This window comes from Molothrus ater, chromosome 16, assembly GCF_012460135.2.
Source record: "Molothrus ater isolate BHLD 08-10-18 breed brown headed cowbird chromosome 16, BPBGC_Mater_1.1, whole genome shotgun sequence".
Lineage (NCBI taxonomy): Eukaryota > Metazoa > Chordata > Aves > Passeriformes > Icteridae > Molothrus > Molothrus ater.
In genome coordinates this window covers 1,491,200-1,504,633 of record NC_050493.2, presented here as the reverse complement: position 1 = coordinate 1,504,633, position 13,434 = coordinate 1,491,200, and the positions used below count along the sequence as shown (strand labels likewise).

At 43.7% G+C, this 13,434-nt stretch overlaps 1 protein-coding gene across 1 annotated transcript; it reads right to left on the bottom strand.

Annotated features, from left to right (window-relative positions):
• Nucleotides 1-68: 68 nt before the first annotated feature.
• MEIOB (meiosis specific with OB-fold) lies at nt 69-12,334 on the bottom strand. Its single transcript, XM_036392817.2, has 14 exons — nt 12,315-12,334; nt 11,087-11,168; nt 7,786-7,843; nt 6,471-6,602; nt 5,789-5,861; nt 5,220-5,415; nt 4,584-4,684; nt 3,030-3,082; nt 2,850-2,945; nt 2,386-2,487; nt 1,790-1,943; nt 1,317-1,500; nt 814-900; nt 69-536 (listed from the first exon to the last, which is right to left on the bottom strand). Exons 2-14 carry the CDS (start codon nt 11,153-11,155, stop codon nt 420-422), a joined length of 1,422 nt encoding a protein of 473 aa, XP_036248710.1. The 5' UTR covers nt 11,156-11,168; nt 12,315-12,334; the 3' UTR covers nt 69-419.
• Between the last annotated feature and the right edge of the window lie 1,100 nt (nt 12,335-13,434).

The following is a 13,434-nucleotide window of genomic DNA, read 5'->3' as shown; positions in this document are numbered from 1 at the left end:
AGAGACTCAGCCCTGCTGTTGCCCACAGCTCCATGTTTGGCCTCAGCAAGGTGCAGCACAAACCCAGAGAGTGTTTCAAGGGGGCTCTTTATTTCTTTAACACAAAAGCAGCAAAGCAGTTAAAACCACACAAGTTCAACAGATCTCTTTAAACCTATTTGTCATTTCTGATTTTTTCAAAGATCTCAGCTGAGTGAGGAAATTTCCAGCCCCCTTGAAAGGGGTTGAATTTGGTAGAAGTAACATTTAAGCTGAGGCCCAAGTACACTTTTTAAAGTATAATCACCCAAAATTATGAACTCAGGCCCACTTAGAGGCTTGTAACGTGCACTTCTTTACCATCAGAACAGACTTGGCAAAACCCAACAACAGCAGAATTCCATCTCTAACAACAGAGTGAAGGAAGCCTTTCCTAGCATTTATAAATAATTCCAGTCTCTTCCCAACAAGCTCTGACTGGCCTCTATGGGATCTGCCAGTTTGCAGGAAAGAAGATTCACTTTTAATCCAGTTCTCCAATTGGGTGATGAAGTAACCTGGAAAAATAATTAAGGATCTTTGTTATCACAGCACCTTGACAGAGATTATTTTCAGATGTTTGACAGCATGTTTGACAGATTTATTTACATTATTTCCTGTGTGAGTACACAGTTATGCCATCTGCCTGTCACTGCTGAAGTCAAACACTTTCATTTTGTCCTGGAAATAGGGACAGAGAAAGGGGAGATGGGAGAGTAAGAAGAGTTTTTCCCAAAAGGACAAGTTTAAATGTGAAAACCAGCTACTGTTTTGAATTAAACATTAAATACTAACTTTGAAGTAAATCTTGCTTCGTTCCAAGAGGAGTTGCCATTTCAGTGCAGTCTTCTGGTCTTCTTCCAGCATGAGGAATTCAGGGACCTGTTAACAGGACACCACAGAGCAGTTCAGCAGGTGGTTAAAACATCTCCACAACAGAATGATGATGAAAAGAACATCTTACATATTTTTATACATTTCTAAGCTGTATTTTTCTATTTTAATGTAGTGCTAGGTATGAGATGTGTACCAGGACAGTCACATTAACCAGATAAACTGCAGGATGTTTGAAAATCAGAGTTAGGGATTTCCAGCCACATTCTCAGAAAAGCAGTGTTCTGAATTGGGTTCAGTCTTACACTGAACACAATTCCTGTTGGCATCTGCTGACTTCCAGCTTCTGCCAAGCTCTGTGTGTCCGTCCATCCATTTTTGTAACTCTTGCACACACGCACACAGAACATTTCAGATGTTTGTAATTCTCCTCAGGCTCCCCAGCTGAGCCCAATCCCCCTTACTGTGCAGCCCAGGGTGTCCTCAGCCACACAGTCAGCCAGGTAGCAGGAGCGCAGGGTGCCTGTGTGGTCTGTCACATCCACCAGGATGTCAAAGCTGGCAAAGGTGGACTTGGCCTCTGGAGAGACGTCAGTGCAGAAGGTGCAGGTGTTTGACACCTCATTCACGATGAACCTGCACACTGAGCTGAGACACAAGGAGAGAATTCATGCACATGTGCAATTTGTTCTTCCTGAAACATTTCTCTAGACTGAGATTTCCCAAGAGACTGTCTGAGACAAAGTGACCTCTTTCTTTTTCACTCTAGGACACAAAGAGCCCTCAACAAAACCCCACACCAGAAACCCACATGGCATGCTCCAGAGGAGTTTGATTTCTTCTCTGGGATGGGACTAAAGCATTGCTCCATGTCATGTGGCTCTGGGGAGGAGGGACAAGCAGTTTTAGCACACACTCCAGGCAGGCAGTCGCTCACCATCTGTTGCGCAGGACTCTGGACACGCTCTCGTCGATGTCCAGGGTGGAAATGTAGCCATAAATAATTCCATGGACAGGCTCCAGCTTCCCATCACTCTGGAGAGCTTTTTCTTTCAGCTGTTCCACTGTGTACACATCCACTACAGCCTCCACTACAAGTTTAAAAGGCAAGTTAAGTGTGTCTGAGCCAGAAATTATTCAAAGAGCAATGGCAAAAGTGGATCTTCAGGCAATCAAAAGGAGATTTAAAGCAGCAGTAAAGCCCCCCTCCAAAAAAAAGAAAAAAAAGTAAAACAAAAGATACTCAGATCAGGAATATATCTATTATTTAATCTTTGTATCCTCCAAAAGGAGTTTTTGACAAAAGCTCTCCCCCTCACTTCTCCAAACTGGTTGCAGACAGAAAGAACACAGCAGACTGGCTGCAGCTGAAGATAGGTAAAGGTAAAATAAGGGACAGCCCCAAGAAACAACCCAGACTTTACCTACTCAGCCAGGCTGGACCTGAGCTTTGTTTCTGTGAACACACAGAGCAGGAGCTCTTTCAGCTGCACTATGAAATGACTGTGCAGGTAAATAAAATCAAATGCTTACAGTTGATGGTTTCATTTGGCAGCTCCTTCACGGGGCTGGGCAGAGCTCCTGCCTGGGCACTCTCTCTGATGAAGCTGAAGAGAACATTTGCTTCTGCCGTTTCTGAAAATGCATTTTTAAAAGTTACCAGGATATGTTGCATGTAAAAGTCACAGCATTTTTGTATTTTACAAGTTTTTGTTCTGGTAGCACAAACACATTGGAATTAGCCAAGATTTGCTTTTCTCTTTTTTATTTTAACTGTTAATCCTGCATGGAATAAACATATGAAGGTTGCTAACAAAAATAAAAATAAAAATAAAAATTATAAGTAGAAGCCAAAGGAACTGGTCATCACAGAGCAGACAAAAAGCAGGGAGCTTTGTGAGAAGCAGGCAGAAGAAATCACAGTTCCAATAGATTAATTAATGCATTCTAGCCTAGAATAATTACTAAAAACAAAGAAATACTTGAGCAGATCTTACCTGGGTTAGTTGTAATGATAGTTTTGGATATCACCGTTGCAGTCATGCAGTTCCTAAATTTGTCAAAATTGATTCTCACATCTGATGCAAATATAACTGTGCAGAAAAACACCCCCATGTTACTGGAGAGTAAATGTCACATAAAGAACTTCAATAAAACCATAAAGCAGACTGGTTTACCTGTTTCTTGGGGGATCCAACTCTGTGCCAGCTGGATGGATTCATTATCCCAGCTAAATTAAACAAAAGTGGATGTATCAAAACATTTTTGAAACAGCACTCCAAGTGTTTGGTACTAAATTACTCAATAATGTAGTTGTAATAAAATTGGCCAAAGAGGACACGACTCCTTTGTGACACACGTGGCACTGAAATTCCATGTGCCATCAAATTCCTGCTTTATCTCCAACAGGATAAAATTAAGATGTGTCTAAATGCACAATACAGCAGGGAAAATGCTATGTTTCAGCTTTTATCCAAGTCATTTCTAGCTAAAGCAAATCCCAGTTCAAGGAGCTGTGTGTGCAGGGCCAGGCTGATTGCTCAGATCCCCAGGCCAGATGTTCAGCACTTCCAACACTGGGATCTTTGTGCCTGGGGATGATGAGACTGGAGTGAGGTCACAAACAACCCTCAAAAATGGTAATTTCATGGTCTCTCGATAAAATCTCATTCAGCTCCTCCTAAATTTGGCTGGCAAGAGCACAGCCAAAGCACGGATTTGTTCTGGTGCGTTTTCTCCTTAATCCTTGGGAAAAGATTTAAGATATTTCCTTTTCATCTGATATTGCCCAGGCACTTCTTCACTGCTGGGCTCTGGAATCCCCTGACAGTGCCCAAGTGCCAGCACTGAGAGAGCTGCTGGAGGAGGTCATTTCCAAATTAACCCTGGGCTGGAAGGATTCACCCCAGAGCTGCTGCTCCTCTTGGATTTGTGGCTATGAATTGTGTTAAACACCCCTGGTGGTAACACAGCTCCCAGCCCACAGTGCAGGGCTGCCTGCCTGCTTCCCCTGAGGGAACAAAGGTCCCTGAAGTCACTTTTTAACCACCAAGCAGCAATCCCAGGGCAAGGGGACACCCACACCCCCACATGCCCCTGCACTTGGAAAAGCCACGAGTTTATTGAACAAACTCTGGGCAAAATGCAAAGGTTCCTCTGTGAACAAGGCACTGTTCAGGGATGGGCTGTGGGGAGCTGTGTTTGTAAACAGGACAAAGTTTGAAACTACAGCCAAAGTCACATCAAAATGTTTCTGCATTATTTTAAGTATTTTAAAACTATTTCAACCTATTTCCACTCCACTTGCAATACTGCTTGGCTTTAAAAATGGATCATGCTCTTCATTTTCCTGCCCTCCTGCTTGTGGAAGAGACACAACAGCCTTTGCAGCTGGTTGTAAAAGTCATTTCCTGAATTAGCTCAAATGTCCACATTAAAAAAAAGGAATTATTTGGAACTGAGCTTCATTTTGCTGTCCATGAGCCAGCAGGCTGTCAGCAAGCCATAGAACTACACAAGATATATAAGACCACTCTAATGAATCTCTTCTTTAAGTCTCTTTTCAGTGTACATTGTTGCCTCATCTCAGTTGCCTGCTAAATAACAATATATTTAAATTAAAAGACGGGTTTATAGCTAATTAGTGTGTGTTATAGCTAATTTATTTACCCATGTTTGCATTATATTTTTAGTGAATTAAAGAACATTTAGTGAATTAAAGAACATCTTACCATACTATTGGGAAAGACCTCTCTGTTTCATCAAACAGCTTTACTTCACACCTCTGGCCTTTCCTTTTGTCTGAAGTCATGAAATACTTTGGCTCCCCAACCTTGATAAAGAAAGAGAAGAAGTCACTTGTCCTCTATTGAGTGTTTAGGGGAACAAAACTCATAACCTAGAAAAGGGAAGAAGACTCTAGACTATTAAAAATGAGATCACTTCATTTTCCCTTCATTTTGTTGATAAAAGTCTCATCAAAGGGTGAGTGTGGTTATTGTCACTCAGCTGCCAAGCTGAATAAATGGAGTCCTGGCCACTGTGAGGCTCAAAATCCACATTTCACAGATTTACAATGAAGTTACTCGTGGCAGAGCACAGAAATGCTCCTCACTCACTGCCATCACAGCCCAAAATCCACATTGCCACAGATTTACAATGAAGTTACTCGTGGCAGAGCAGAGAAATGCTCCTCACTCACTGCCATCACAGCCCAAAATCCACATTTACACAGATTTACAATGGAATTATTCGTGGTAGAGCACAGAAATGCTCCTCACTCACTGCCATCACAGCCCAAAATCCACATTGCCACAGATTTACAATGAAGTTACTCGTGGTAGAGCACAGAAATGCTCCTCACTCACTGCCATCACGGCTGCCAGCACGTTGAGGACTCTCCCATGGAGGCTTTGTCCATTTGCCACGATGTCCCCCAGGGAATAATAATCCTGAGGGTCCTTGACAGGCAGGTGCAGCAGGGCCAGGAGCCTGGTGTCTGTGTCGTAGCAGGACGAGGTTTTAACCACAGAGTGATTTTCACTGAGCAGTAATTTGTAGCCACTAGAACAGAACAGATCCCATGGATCAGCACTGCACTCACTGAGGTATCAACAGCGTAAAATGTTCGTTCATGTGGAAAACCAACTTTATTCCATTTTAGTTTTTCCTAAAGGTACAAAAAATTCTTGTAGATTTTACTCAAAGAATGAAATTTACTCTGTTTAGCAAAGAACATTATTGCTTTATGACCTTCTGGTTATTAAATATATCCTCCCTTGAGATTTGACAAGACACTGTTGAGCACAGGAGGAAGGTACAGCCACACAAGAAGAAAACACCAAAATTTTCTACCAATTTCATGTGGCTGGAAATTAAAGCAAGTCTTAACTTTGATCTTTCTAGAAAGAACCACCACTCCATGCTTTAAATTTACCTAGGAGTTACAGGGTTGAATTTTTCTTCTCTTTCTGCTTCCTTTGACTGAATTAATGGATTTTCAATTGTAACTAAAATAAAACATTGATAAGTAATATTAGAAATTGATTATAGGTACAATTATAGACATTTTTGTGTGTACACTCTGTAAGTTCACAAGTTTTACCCAAACAACCACAGGCAGCAAAATCTTTCAATGAACTTAAAAAGATAAAAGTGCATCCTGTAAATAAATACAGGATTTTTGTTGTGGTTTTATCAGCAATCATAGTCATATCTATAACTGAGGGAAGACAAACAGCAAACTGCTTTACAGCTTATTTTTCATCATGTTTAAGACCTCAGTATAATGTGAGCTTTGACATTGATTAACTGCAGGCCAGCTCTGAGCTGCTGCACTCAGTGGGTTTCTTTTGTTGACATATTTACTGGGCTTCAGTTGAAATCCTTGGAATCTTGTTCCTTTCCTCTTTCTCTTGAACAGAACTGAACAATTTGTTTCCAATTAGGCTGTTTGTGAGTCCTCAGAGCAAAACACAGCAAAGCCACCAGCACAACCCTGATTGCCATGCAAACAGAAACGTGGTGGGAAAAAATTAAAATAAAATAAAATAAAATAAAATAAAATAAAATAAAATAAAATAAAATAAAATAAAATAAAATAAAATAAACAAACTCACCACAGTCACCAACCCTGAAGCTTTCTGAGAGGGATCTGATGTACTCTCCTCTGCCCCAGGACTGGACATTAATGAAGCAAGTTGGGGAATCACGAATGGTAAAACTGAAGGTGTATCTCTCAGTGCCAATGTCTGCAAAAATAAACAGGGCTGCAGCAATTCCTCAGCACAGCTTGATTCCTAACTAGAATTTGTGTATAAAAACTACTATTTTGGGGGTTTTCTGGATTTTAGCAGGAATTTTCTCCCGCTGGAGGCCAGCAGGTGGTGCAGGAGCACGGTGGTGGTTGGGAATGGGCTCCATTCCTGCTGTGGCCGTAGCTGTGCACCCCGCGGGTGTCAACCTCAGCTCAAACAGGGAGAGGTGCGGGAGCTGTGGGAGGTGACAGCCGGGGCTGTTTGTACACACAGCCCCAGGTCTGTGCGAGCTGGGCTGGCTGACGGCCCAGGCTGCAGGGACACTGCCAGGGGGGCGATTCAATAAAGCAAAGTGTTTGCAATGCTATGGAAAATTCAGGATGTTGGTGTCTGCATCCCTGCCCTGTCTCATACAGGTAACTAATAAAGCTTTCCAGGATCACAGCATGATGCAATAGATCACCAAATTCTCCAGGAAAACTCAGGTGATCCCCCAGAGTGCCTTGAGTGCGGGCCCATGGAGCACACACACCGCCACCCCTCTGTGGACTCTGCACTAGGCTGGCCCCGGTTTTGGGTGACAATGACCTTCCCCCAAAACGTCACCCCTCCAGCAGCTCAGCAGGAGCCAGTGGCTGCAGAATAACTGAGCCCTTCTCCTGCAGCTGGAATGGCTCTCCAGGGCTGGAGGTGCTTCCTGACAGTGTCTGCACCAACCCTGACTGTAAATTTGTTGTTTCAATTTCCAATTAACATTATTAACAACATACAATTCCCATTTTGTCCCAGATGAAGCTGTTGCTACTCAGGCCAGAAATACTTGTGTCGCTCCATAAGACATATCCTCAACATTTCTGTTTTAAGAGAGAACAAACATGAAGGCACCAGCCCCATTCCAGCAGTATTTATGGAAGAGTGGGTTCATATTGGTTCCATCTTCAGAGCATGAAACACTCCCATGACAGAGATTTTCCAATTTCTAATTGATATGGCTTAGCCAAACCAATGCTGCTCTTTCATCTTGGTTCTCAAACAGACACCATTTTTTTGGGTGCATTTTTATTCTATCCATTTTACACTGAGAAATCTGTTTATCATTTAAACCTTGATTTCAGTCATCTCTGCCAAATTACACAATTGAAGAAAATGAAGTAAAAAGAGTTTAAAGGGACTGTACTTTTTCGGTCTGGAAAGCTTCTGACATCTGTTTTCCCAATAACCACCCCGATTACATTCTGAAAAATAAAAAGATTATAGAGTACAAGTATTAAACCCAGATGTAGATGATGAATTAGATTTCATGGAATTATACTCTGCTGATGATAATAAACATATTTCTGGCTGGTAATCATTTTAATCTATTTACCCTACAGTACCGTATGAGCTAAAGAGTAAAACATAAACACACAGGTTTACTTCAGGAAAAAATTGTGACTAATAAAAATATTAAAATAAATGCATCTGTTTCTGTTTGTGAAGAAAATGAGAGGACAAAAGTTCACCCCAACCCTTCACAATTCTGGCTGTTCTACAGCAATCTCTCCTCAGGTAGGCAGCAATGCTGTTTCATGCTCTCTGCACAGGTCTCAGATATCCTCAAATGCTCCATGAAAAGTCTGGACAGGATTTATTTTACTCTAAAGTGTCCAAGGTTTTCCTGGCTCTCAGCACCACGAGCCACACGTGTGCACCTACAGGAGCTTGTCCTGGCCTCAGCCAAGCAGCCTAAATTTCTACAGGTGCTTTCTCTTGCTATCTTTCAACTGACTCCAAGGGAGCTGAGGCAAGGAGCTTTTCTGTTGATTCAGACCAAAATCAATCTTATTCTGCTTTGCTAAAGCTGTGTCTATTATGTAAAAACGTCCTGTTCTCAATTGTCAAACACAACTACTGGGAGCAAACACACACATGTAGATATAGATATATTATCTGTCTATCTATAATATAACATAACAGCTGTGTAGTGGGTTCTTGTTGTTTTTCAGGTGGTCCTTGGTGTCAGAGAAGGGCTTTGAGGTGCTCGTTTGGGATTTAAAAGGTCAGCAAGGAAAGTCAGAGTGGGATGAGGGCTGGAAGAACAGACAGAGTGCAATACTGCCAGGACCCTTCAAAACATGAAGCATCCTGCCTCAATTCCACATCACAGAATCCTGGAATGGTTTGGGTTGGAGGAACCTTAAAGCCCATCCAGTGCCACCCCTGCCATGGCAGGGACACCTCCCACTGTCCCAGGGGGCTCCAAGCCCTGTCCGGGGACACTGCCAGGGATGCAGGGGCAGCCCCAGCTCCTTCACACGAGCCCTTCTGGCAGCCCTGAGTGTCCCATTCCAGCAGAATTCCAGAGCCAGCTGGGAAGGGCAGGGCTGCAGTTCAATAAACCAGCCAGGATTCATTTGGTACCTGTTCCCAAAGCAGCGGGACCTGCCTGACTTCACTGCAACCATATCGACACGTGCTCAAAAATCAGCTCTCCGGTTTCCTTGGGATCACTAGAGGGAGCACGGGAACTGCCTTATCCTGCCCGGAGGGACACGCTCAGGAAGAGGCCACTTGTGTTCAGCACTGTAATATCCCCCTTCCAGAATGAACGCTTTATATCCACTGCATGCGGTGATTCTGATTAGGATTTTGTTTTTCTATTTTGGGTTTTGTTTATTAATTTAAAAAAAAAAAACAAACCTATCAAATTATAGCGCAACATTCCCTGTATCTCACCACCAAATGTCAAAAGAACTGACATTTAGGATGAGTGCCTGCAGAAATTAGGCTGATTGTGCCTAATTTCTGGTGTAAATATCCAGTTTCACAAAGAAATCTGCCCCGGCCCTGCTGTAAATGTGTTCACCTCTGTGTCTCCAACCCCGAGCTTGCATGGGGAACTGGCAGAAGGAATTGACCTGGCTGGAAACTATTTTGGACTGAGAAAGGGAGAAAAACTTCCAGAGATCATTTCCTTGATCAGCTCATTGTGCAACTGCCCAAGCACTCATTTTCCCAAAAGAGGAGGGGAACACCCCCCCATGGTGCCTGTTTTGGCAGAGCACTGCTTGAGGCTGCTCAACCAACTCCTGAGCACTGCAAGTGTTTACACTTGAATCTCTTTCACTTTTTAAAATAAACAGCAAACTCATAAACCATGCCATTTGGATACTTCAAACTGTGTGTTCAGCTGTTTTAGCAGCCTAACACAACACACACTGATCATTCTATCATAAATTATTATTTTATAAAATACTTTCATTGCCGTGTGTTCCTAACTGCAATACTCGAGATAAGTTTTATTTGTAAAAGAAAAACTTTAACTGGGTTAGTGGATCATTATTTGGGAGGAACTGTGAATGACAGGTTAGATTAGCATTGCTGAACACCAGTTTGGATCAGTATGGCTCTAAGGAGATAGAAAACTTCTCTTAGATCATCCCTGTTCTGTGATTCCTCTTTCATTTGTTTAAAGTAAATGAGAAAATAAATTGTGCCATCCCAAATAAAAAGTGGTGGGAATGGGAAAACTCCTATTTTCACTCTTTCCAGGAACAACAGAGCTTCTCTGGGGCAGGGGAGGGGGGATGCTGCCCCTACTCAGGTGAGACCCCACCTGCAGAGCTGCCTCCAGCCCTGGGGTCCCAGCACAGGGAGCACGTGGAGCTGTTGGGGTGAGTCCAGAGGAGGCTCCAGAGTGACTGGAAAGGCTGAAAGAATTGGGATTGCTCATCCTGGAAAAGAGAAGCTTTAGGGTCACCTATTGTGGCCTTCCAGAGGCTGAAGGAGCTGACAAGAAACACGAGAGAGGGATGGAGTGACAGGACAAGGGACAATGGCTTCAGAGAGTAGGCTTAGGATATTGGGGATAAATCCTTTCCTGTGAGGGTGGGCAGGCCCTGGCACAGGTGCCCAGAGCAGCTGGGGCTGCCCCTGGATCCCTGGCAGTGCCCAAGCCAGGCTGGGCTTGGAGCAGCCTGGGTCAGTGGAAGGTGTCCCTGCCATGGCAGGGGTGGCACTGGATGGGCTTTAGGCTCCCTTCCACCCCCAAACCAACCTGTGATCCTATGCAAACCCAATTTTCATCCCAAAGAAACAGAACCAGCCCTGCCATGGAACTGTGAGGTTTTTACCCTGCCCTTCCCAGCGTGCCTGAGAGACTGCTGAGGTCCCAGATGATTGTGGCTGCATAATGCTGACTCTGTCATGTCCTCAATAATGTCTTCACTAATTCAGCATCCATTTCAAGGGCTACAAAGGAGCCTCTGATACATGGAATTGTCCAGTCAATATCTGTGCCTGTGGTACCCACAGGCTGAGGACAACTACAGCATCAATTTTCATTTTGCTGCTTTGCACACAAAGAAGGGAAGGTCCTTTCTACCCAACAATTGCACTAATGCTATCAGTACCTAAATACACATCAATTACATAATTTTGCAGTAATATAAGACAGTCAGATACAATTTCATCTGGGAACAAAAGGCTTTGAGACTTACAGGACGAGCAAGGTTTGGATGCAGATCTGAAAGTGCAACAAAGTTCTGTGCTGAACGAGAATGAGCCATTCTTTATCTGAAACTGAAGGAAGCTGACTTAGATTTTGTAAATATCCAAACAAATCACTTAAGACCATTCACAGTGAGAATAACAAGTTATTTTTTAACATAAATGTTTTGACCTAATAGCATCTGTTTTCAATAAGAGGCATTTCAAGCCATCTGAAGTAGACAATTCTATATTGTTTGGATTTGGCGATGGAAGTTATGAATTTTACTATGACAGCTCTACCTAAGCTTCTCAAATAAAGGCCTGTAATTTTTATTTATTATTCATCATTAAATGACTCCATTAGCACCAGGCTCTGAAAAATATTTACCCTCCTTCTCTCTGGGAAGCCAACTGAATTTAATGAGGCAGCTCATATTTAAAAGGCAATTTATATGTGAGGAAAGAGAAGTGTTGGGTTGCAAAGCACCTTTAATTGAGGTTTTGGACTAAATATTAAACTACTTTAAAATGTGAGTTTATTCCTTCCTCAAAATACAAAAACTGTGAATTTATTAAAATAAAATTTGTGAAAACCAGTTCTTTCCAGGCTGCCAACGTGGCATTTACTGCCCAGCCCTGAGAGCACCCAGGTTCTCTCTAGAGGTGCCTAAGTGGGGCCATAGTTGCTTTTTTAAACCTTCTGAATGCCTCTTATTATTTCATGGGTTCCTCAGAGACATTTAGATACTCAACAAATGGTTGTCAGATTCTGGTTTTTGTTGTAAAAGGAACTCTGGCATTGTCCAAATCTTAATAACCTTAATAGGAGAGAACTGCTGACATTTTTCAGAGGATGCCTGTTCAATCTTTAGAACAAAATCCTGAATGGCTTTCACAGTCTTTATACCTGGAACCTCATGTGAGAATTGTTAACCATTTCATCAGGCATTAGGATAAAGGTCTGTTGAGCTAGAGAACAAATAAGCCTACATTTTAAAGAAAAATAAGCAGTTATCTGAGAACCAAGTGATTTTTCTAAAAGAGCATTTTAAACTACGCTCTCACAGAGAGACAGCCCAAATTTGCCTTACAGAAACCACTGAACAATGGGGCCCTCAAACCTGTTCCCATCCCATTAGATGGTAGAATTTATGTTTCCTTCTGTAGGAAAATTAGCTCAGCATCCCTCCAAGGCAGGGTAATATTCTCACCTCAGAAGTAGTTAAATATTGTTACCTGCTGTACCTCACACCAGCTGGGTCGTGTCAAAGGAACCAGCACTGCAACACCTGTATCAAAGGAATATTAAAATGGTCATTTAGGATTTTAAATTATCTGAGTTCTGAGAGCTGGAGCAGAGCTCCCCCCCTCAGGGACCCATCAACCTCCTCAGCTGCTGCTCAACCCATCATGGGCCTCCTCACACATCCACCATTCTGCTCAGGCGCCCCTCACTGATCCTTCAACCTCCTCCTGGACCCTTCAACCCCTCACTGACCCTTCAGCCTCCTCCTGAACTCTTCAGGTTCCCCTCACTGACCCTTCAACCTCCTCCTGGACCCTTCAGCCTCCCTCCTGAACTCCTCAGGCTCCCTCACTGACCCTTCAGCCTCCTCCTGGACCCTTCAGGCTCCCCTCACTGACCCTTCAGCCTCCTCCTGGACTCTTCAGGTTCCCTCACTGACCCTTCAACCTCCTCCTGGACCCTTCAGCCTCACAGGTGCCACTCAGATGCCCCTCATTGACCCTCCAACCTCCTCCTGAACTCTTCAGCTCTTCAAGTGCCCCTCACTGACCCTTCAGCCTCCTCCCGGACCCTTCAGCCCCTCAGGTTCCCCTCACCGACCCTTCAGCCCCTCAGGTGCCCCTCAGTTCCTGAGGGAGACAAGATGGCGCCGGCGCGGTGGCGGGAAAAGGGCCCTGCGCCCCCTCGTCCCTCAGGGCTGAGGGGAGACGCTCTCCCATCCCCACAGCTCAGTGGGATCTCCAGCAGGCCTGGAGTCGCTGCTTTTGAGGAGGTAACAACAGGGTTAGATGGGATTTTGGGCTGGAATTGTACCCAGTGAGGGTGGGCAGGCCCTGGCACTGCTGTGGCTGCCCCTGGAGCCCTGGCAGTGCCCAAGGCCAGGCTGGAGCACCCTGGGGTAATGGAAGGGTCCCTGCCCATGGAGCTGGATGGTTTTTAAGGTCCCCCCAACCCAAACAATCCTGTGATTCCGTGACTTACAAGATCAGGAATTAAAAGTCAGGTTCATTCTACAAATATAAACACACAATGCACCAGCAAGACAAAGCAAGTTGCAGAAATCTCTGGAGAAACCATTCCCTACTTCCTTTTTTTTTTAATGTTGGTTAT

Excerpts from the sequence above, each read along its gene's own strand:
- MEIOB (XM_036392817.2), bottom strand. The coding sequence starts at position 11,155 with ATGGCTCATTCTCGTTCAGCACAGAACTTTGTTGCACTTTCAGATCTG. Across the intron at positions 7,844-11,086 it reads ATCCAAACCTTGCTCGTCCT|AATGTAATCGGGGTGGTTAT; the intron begins GTAAGTCTCAAA and ends TTTATTTTTCAG. Across the intron at positions 4,685-5,219 it reads TGCTGGCAGCCGTGATGGCA|GTTGGGGAGCCAAAGTATTT; the intron begins GTGAGTGAGGAG and ends TTCTTTATCAAG.